Source organism: Oxyura jamaicensis, chromosome Z, assembly GCF_011077185.1.
Source record: "Oxyura jamaicensis isolate SHBP4307 breed ruddy duck chromosome Z, BPBGC_Ojam_1.0, whole genome shotgun sequence".
Lineage (NCBI taxonomy): Eukaryota > Metazoa > Chordata > Aves > Anseriformes > Anatidae > Oxyura > Oxyura jamaicensis.
This window is the reverse complement of record NC_048926.1, coordinates 39,608,637-39,616,213: the sequence shown is the minus strand read 5'-3', so window position 1 is coordinate 39,616,213 and position 7,577 is coordinate 39,608,637. Positions and strand designations below refer to the sequence as shown.

The window sequence follows — 7,577 nt, the reverse complement described above, 5'->3', positions numbered from 1 at the left end:
TGTTTTTTTTTTTTTTTTTTTTTTTTTTTTTTTTTTTTTTTTTAATTGCTAGCTTAGGGATTTCACAGGTAAGGTCTTTTGGAATTCTTGCATGAATAATCTATGGTGATTTCTATGCCTCACATAAAATTTGTTCTAAAAGGTCTTATTTTAGATGTTGAATATTAGGCTTTCCTCAGACCTATTCCCTATAGAAACTCACCTTGGTACAAGTAATGCAGTGTTTATCTTTTTGACAAGAAATCTCAGAGGCCTTCTGTTCTTAGTATATAGATGTTAGATATTTGGCAAGATTTAAGTGATCAAAGATAGGGCATTCTGGCTATATGTTGGCACAGGTACTTGTTCCTCCATATTTTGCCTGAATATAATGAATTCTCACATTTGATGTTTTTGAAAGACTGACTTCTGGTCACCATCAGTACAAAACACCTCTGGATAATAGCCCAATGTGGAACCTTACGGTAGCAGGGCTTTGAAAAGTACTGGCAAAACAAAACTTTTTGAAAAGGCCTATGCACTATACCATGGCCTTTTTTCCACAGACAGAACCTGTAATCCTAAAACATAGGCAGAGCTTGAAGATTTTTTTTTCATACAGCTGTACCAATTCAAACTCATTTGTTTCTCTCAATATGTGATTATGATCTCAATGCCAGAATGTATTTTAGAGCTGGGAACTCAAAAGCAATTTGAACCTGTGCAGTTTTATGTACATCTTAAAGGTAAAGATATAAAACTTGCAAACACGCTTTTAAACATCAAAACTGTAATTTTTGGAATATTCTGTGAAGACACAGGTAAGTTCTTCACTATAAAAACATGTGGCCCTCCTGAAATCAGCACATTACACCTTTAACCAGAATATTATCCCAATAAGTTTTCTATAATTTGTTTTCTAGTGTGTGAGTTTGATTAACCTTTGCAAGATTTTTCAGGGTTTGTACATTCAGGAGTCACGTATCACAATTATACATGTCCCAGCTTGCTAATTATTGCCTTCCAGCCAGTGCAATTTGCCTAAGTCTGAGGTCCATCATATTGGAAGTACAATGACCAGAAACCAGCCAGTACTGTGTGGGGCTTAATCCAAGTTTAACAAAATATGTACAACAGTTCAGGTGGGCAAGGCACAGTGAGTTCCATTATGTGAGAAACTAAGCTAAGAGAAAGCGTGGACTTCTAACATGGAAAATTTCTGCAGCAGATGTTGGCTGCTTTGTCGTTGCAATAAGAGTGGGGGTAGAACAATGAATACAGAGTAAGAAAATTTGCCTTAGGTTGGCCCTACCGTATTATACAATTCCTCTAGCCGAGAGATGGTGAGAAACCGATGCATGCTTACTCCATTTTCTATGAGTAATTTCACAAAATCCACTCTGTCCAACACCAGTGCATCCAGCATTGCTTGTTCAAGGGAGCCCACCTGCAAAGCAAGTGATTATTTCAGGCCATTCCTGGGCATCACAGGCCATATCAGGCTTGTCCTGTCACTCTTCACGTATAATGGGGTAATCACAGTTTTAGTCTATATTGGTTTCTCTGATTCAGGGCAGCATTTCAGAAATGAGTGTGAGAGAGTTAAGATTAATATACTCTAGGAAATCCAGATGAGGGACAAGGAACCCAAACATTGTAAACTGGTGATAGTACCTTTCCACTATTTAGTATCTCATTATTTTCTTTATATAATTCTTTCGTGACAAATATTTTGTTTATATTGTGTGTATTTGTTATGTACACAAACACTCACTTTAATTCTATCTTTACTAGCTTTTTCCTCAGTTTGTGATGTTGAGACTCAAGGAAACTTTGACACCCAGGAAGTGGAAATAGTTTCAAAAATAGCATTTCTTTGAAGGTCCAAATACAAGAGGTCTTCCTATACATAGCCTCTCCTTTTACATCACTTTCAGGCTGGGTAGAGGTGGAGGGATGAGAATGTGCTTAATTCTTTCAGCTTCTAGCTTGCAAAATGATTGCATCTTGCAGCATTTATTTTATTTTATTTTATTTTATTTTATTTTATTTTATTTTATTTTATTTTATTTTATTTTATTATTTTATGTTATTATTTTAGTTTATTTATTTTATAGCTATGATGTAGCAATAAAGATAAGGACAGCTTAGTACCATTTAAATGTCTGCTATGTTTTGTTGCATACTTACGCCCAGTATTTGAAAGCAAAATAAAGTCTTTTTCTCTCCATAATGGAAAATGCAAGGATTTTTGAAATTAGTTTTAAGGCACAGCAAACTCCAGAAACTACATTTAAAAAAATGATATTTAAACAAAAAATATCTCTTTTGTAACAATTGTCACAGTAATGAACACTTTGATTCAGCTAAACCTTCTGAGTGAAGATGTGGTAGATTTTAAAGGTGGACACAGTGTTTTTCAGCTTTTGCTGGGTAGGTTTTACCACTGCAAAAACTGCATTGTAAACAGGGTGTTATGGCACTGGAGACTGCTACACCACTGCCCCTCACAAGGTCCCCCTCTGTTTACTGTTCTCGCACTCCAGTGGAGTAGCTCTGCCTGTGGTGCCTCCTGGGGGAAAGTGCCGGCCAGGGACCTATCCCCACAGTTGGCAGCTGGAGCATAGGATGGGGAAGATGTGAAGCAGGCAGTTCGATGCAAAGCAGCACTAGGTACAAAATTAACACTGACTTAGGTTTGGAGCCACAGCTCATCTGTGGTAATATCACTGCACAGCTCTCAAGGTCCACCTGATGACCTTCCTACACCTGTGCAGCATCATTTGGTCGTCTCATCATTGTTAACTTCAGTATTTTTCAGTAAAAGCATATAGGGTGAAAAACAGAAAGAACAGAAAGAAGTTTCACCTTTAACTTACAAACAGGTAGCATAGCTGTTAAGGAATGCTTGTTTTTCTCGGGTTGCAGAATCATTTCTTTAAATCCTTTCCTTTTTTTTTTTTTTTTTTTTTTTTTTTTTTTTTTTTTTTTTTAAGCGTTGTGGCCTCTCAGTGTTAAGGTATCGCTAGATGTCACCATTGCCTTGAATTAGTGAACACGTCTGTAGTCTTACATGCCTTCAGTAGCTATGAATGGGTACTTTGTGTTTGATTGGAAACATGACCCAGTATAATTTAAAGTTGTTTGTGTTTGATTGGAAACATGACCCAGTATAATTTAAAGTTGTTTAAAACCAGCAAATACAAAAGACTAGATTTAATGTTGTGAAAGGATTAAGGTGTTTTCTGTAGAAGATGATGCATATATATACTGTACCGGCCATTGCTGCCCATAAATAAAGATCTGACTGCGAGCGATGTCTACTCTGTTCCAGGCTAATGCCAGGCTCAGCTGGTCAGGAGCAGATGCGTTAGCTCCTGTAAAAACAGAGGGAATTGTGGGAAGGATAGGAGGAGAAAGAAGAAATAAGACATACTTTAGACTCAGTCAAGAAATCACCTCAATAATTCCTATTAATCAGAAATCTCACAGATATCCATGTCATTTCTGCAACTGATCTCTTAATATGTACCAAAATAAAAGTCTTGGTCTCACACCCTCCTTGAAAATTTTCCTATGGATATTGGCAACTGCAATTTTCAGCGGAGTGAGCTAGTTTCCCTCGTATCAGATGGGAAACCACAGAAGAAGCCAGGAGGTTTACTGATCTGTTACAGGAATACACACACACACACACAAGCACGTATGTGCATATAGCAGTTACAAACAGGTTCAACTCACAAAGGCACTACCAATTTAAATAAACATGCATTTTATACACTTCTTTTATGCCTTTCTGCCTGCACAAGCATAGGAATTTTTTCTCAACTTGTACTTTGGAGTCCTGGTGGAATAAGTTTCTCTTCACACATGTGATATTCACATAAGAAAACACTGCTGTCAAAGTATAACATATGACAATTACATAAGAAACCATGCAGATGGTAAGATGAGTTTGGAGCTGTTTGTGGAAGGGAGAGTATGTTTTCTCTTTAGTCTTAATGGACACTGTGGGACATTCCTGCCCTGCTGTGCTTTTTTAATGTTACACTAAGGACTTCAAGGTTATTAATTGTTTTGTAATAATAAGGTAGTACTTGTGCTACAGTACAGTGTCACAGCGAGAACTCACCTGTATGAACTGAACAACTGAATTGAAAGGGCCCTTTGACTTTTAACTACCTACTGGTTTACAGAAATTAGATGATTGTATACAGGGTCATTTTTAAAGGCCTAATACCTTCACTTTTTTCTTGTCTTCATTATTTCTTATGCTGACAAGTAGTCCTCATGGAGAGAGAACAGACTAAAGCTTTTCTTTAGCCAAAGCAGTTTTGTCCCCATTTCAGTGTTATTAAAATCATCTACTGTTCCATCTGAAAGTGGACTCTAATATTAGAGGCATAGAAAACAAGTGGCATAATACAGTGGCCACTGAAATCTTCTTTGAAGTATCAGTTCAGCAGACTGAGAGAGTTTTTTTTTTATTATTATTATTTTTTATTTTTATTTTTCCAAAGCAAACAACAGTACCTCTCAGAACATCCCTGGATCTCGTCCTTCCCATCTGCATGCCTGCAGAAGAAGGGAGAGCCTTGGCAGGGATTCAGGCAAGGTCTCTGCTGAGCAGTGGAGGAGGCACATGGGTGAACCCCAAAACTCAGGAGCAGTGATGATGATCCTAATGCCTGGCACCGTTTTGAACATGTGATGGAGGAGCTGCACCTCCTGACTTTGCTAAACTGACTGAAGCTTACAGTCTGGGTAATCAGAGTTGCTGCTTGGATAGAAGCCATTTGGGATTGAGTGTGGGTCAGATGGACTTGGGAAAGGAGTGAAGGGACTACCTACACTGCCCCCATTTCAGCCAAAGCTAAAACCAAATCATAGAGATTTAGCGTAGCTCAAGGTGAACACCTTCTGGCCCCTATCAGGGAGACATCCCCAGTCTTTGCTGAGTACCTACCCAATAATGCTGGAACTTTTAATGCTTTAGGAACTACCTAGCTGCAGGATGAGTGAACAGGGCAGGAGAGAGCAGACTCCAGGAGTAATAAGAAAGACCTCAGAAAGGCCAACTGAGGGATCTGATCCCAATAGGGATATCAGAAAGATCAGCCACACAAAGTCAGCTCAGTCTCTCACCTGCATCAGAACCAGTGCCACAAAGAAGGCACAAAGGGTGTTAGTCATTGGAGACTCCTCTCTGAGAGGCACTGAGGCTCCCATTTGTCATGGGGACAATCTCTCTAGAGAGGTCTGCTGCCTGCCTGGGGCCTGTATTTGTGATATTACAAAGAGTCTCTTGGGTCCCAAAGACTACCATCCCTTCCTGCTTTTTCAAGTAGGATCAAATCATGCTGTGACAAGGAAACTCCAAAATATCAAAAAGGATCTTACTTCCCCTGGATTTGAATCAGTAAGAAGAACCCCAGACTTGACTTCTGTGAGTATTCATCTTGGTCATGAGTTTGACTGCAATGTACTCAAATAAAAGCCAAAACATATTTAGGCGATCAGAAAATATGATAATTAAAATACTGCCCTTATCAACTTAATACAGAGGATCATAATGGAGCCACTTCTTAGGACCTTAATACAGTCTGTGTTGAGAAATTAGCATTTCCTTTCCCTGCATTTTTTTCTTCCTGTCTTGTGGAAGAAGTCTCTGCTTAATTCTGTTATGTTATTTAATTACCATAGCATACATATTGCTTTAAACAACATTTTAGTCAAGATAAGACTAATGTCTGTGTAATATTTACTCAATATCTTGGTGTTTATATCCCAAGAGATATATTCCTCAAAAAAGCACTTTAGAGAATATGAAGAATGTCTGCAGTGGGAGTCTTTCTTCCCCTCATCTGCTTCTAGAAGTAAAATTCAATTTGAGATGCAATGCATTGATTTGGTATCATTTTCTTTCAATATATAATTTGATAAATACAGTCATATGCTAGGAAATGCAAGGATGGTGAGAAGTTAAATGACCAAGAAGGACATCTATGAAAGCTATTCCTGCAGGTATTAACTCTATGCTATTAGGCAACTACCCAAGGGAGATTATTCTCATGAAAAGTCCAACCACATCAGATGATCTATCCATTATCTTGGACCAAAAATGCAATATGTTTTGATGATAAAACTTGGGACTATAAACTTGAATCAGTATCCTAGGTGAGTGTTATGTCCCAGATTACTGAGGGGTCAGTATATACTACAGACTTTTAAATAGCAGCTGAGATTTACTGTGACCAGTGTAAAATCTCTGATGTATTCTCTAGCAATAGTGTAGAATACTTAATGATTAGGAATCTGAAAAGTTGAAATGCCATAAAACTTATCTATCTCGGCAGAGAGTGTTGTTGGAGATTCATTTCTGTAATGCTTTTAAGCACGTCAGTACCCTCTTTGAATCATCATTTAAAGAAGAAAAGTAGACTAAGGGAAATAACAATCCAAATTAATTTTCTGCTCTGCATTTCAGCAGGTCTTAAATTGTCTTCTGTTTCAGAGATTGCAAGGTTTTTGGAGAAAGGGGTTTCCACTGCATTTGCTACAAGCACATTCTTGGCATTTAGCAAATCAATTGGCAATAACAAAGCTGATAGCAAAAACAACTGTGGGGGTAGTAAACAGACATGTGGTCTAAGTCTGAGACATACTGGACTGAGGTAACATTAATCCTTCTATATCAGTGATTTCATGGTTGACAGACCATCACACAATCTTCCAGGACCCCATGATGGTTGTTCAGTGAGCATGAATCATGAATTATTCACAGGCTGGAAGGCAGGCGGAGACATCAGGTCTGCATTAGTTTACCAAGACTTATCTCAGAGGGTTACATGGCAGTTATAGCAATTTTAATATGAGCCTGTAGTGTGCCCTGGAAACCAGCAGGTCCAGATGTATCCTGGGGTGCATCAAGCACAGCATTGCTAGTCGGTCAAGAGAAGAGATTGTCCCACTCTGCTTTGTGCTGGTGCAGCCTCATCTTGAGCACCGTGTGTGGTTCTGGGCACCACAGTATAAAAAGGAGGTAAAACTGTTGGAGAGTGTCCAGAGAAGGTCCATAAAGAAGGTGAAGGGCCTAGAGGGGAAGATGTATGAGGAGCAGCTGAGGTCACTTGGTTTGTTCAGCCTGGAAAAAAGGAGGCTGAGGGGAGACCTCATTGCAGTCTACAGCTTCCTCACGAGGGGGAGCAGAGGGGGCAGGTGCTGATCTAATCTCTTTAGTGACCAGTGATAGGACACAAGGGAATGGAGTCAAGCTGTGACAGGGGAGAGTCAGGCTGGATATCAGGAAGAGGTTCTTCACTGAGAGTGTTGTCAGGCACTAGAACAGGCTCCCCAGGGCTGTAGTCATGGCACCGAGCCTGTTGGAGTTTAAGATGCATTTAGGCATTTGGACTGTGCTCTTAGTTAGTCATATGGTCTGAATTCTGATTTTTAGGTAGACCTGTGTGGAGCCAGGAGTTGGACTTGCGGATCATTCTATTCTATTCTATTCTATTCTATTCTATTCTATTCTATTCTATTCTATTCTATTCTATTCTATTCTATTCTATTCTATTCTATTCTATTCTATTCTATTC

General features: G+C 38.9%; 1 protein-coding gene across 5 annotated transcripts in view; it reads right to left on the bottom strand.

Moving 5' to 3' along the window:
* Positions 1-7,577, bottom strand: part of TRPM3 (transient receptor potential cation channel subfamily M member 3) — a 466,535-nt gene that overhangs the window by 60,809 nt on the left and 398,149 nt on the right. For all 5 annotated transcript variants that reach the window (XM_035309095.1, XM_035309092.1, XM_035309094.1 and 2 more), the window contains exons 10-11: positions 3,256-3,356; positions 1,292-1,426 (exon numbers count right to left, since the gene is read on the bottom strand). In XM_035309095.1, coding sequence (XP_035164986.1) covers positions 1,292-1,426; positions 3,256-3,356 — 236 coding nt within the window. The remainder of the gene's footprint in view (positions 1-1,291; positions 1,427-3,255; positions 3,357-7,577) is intronic.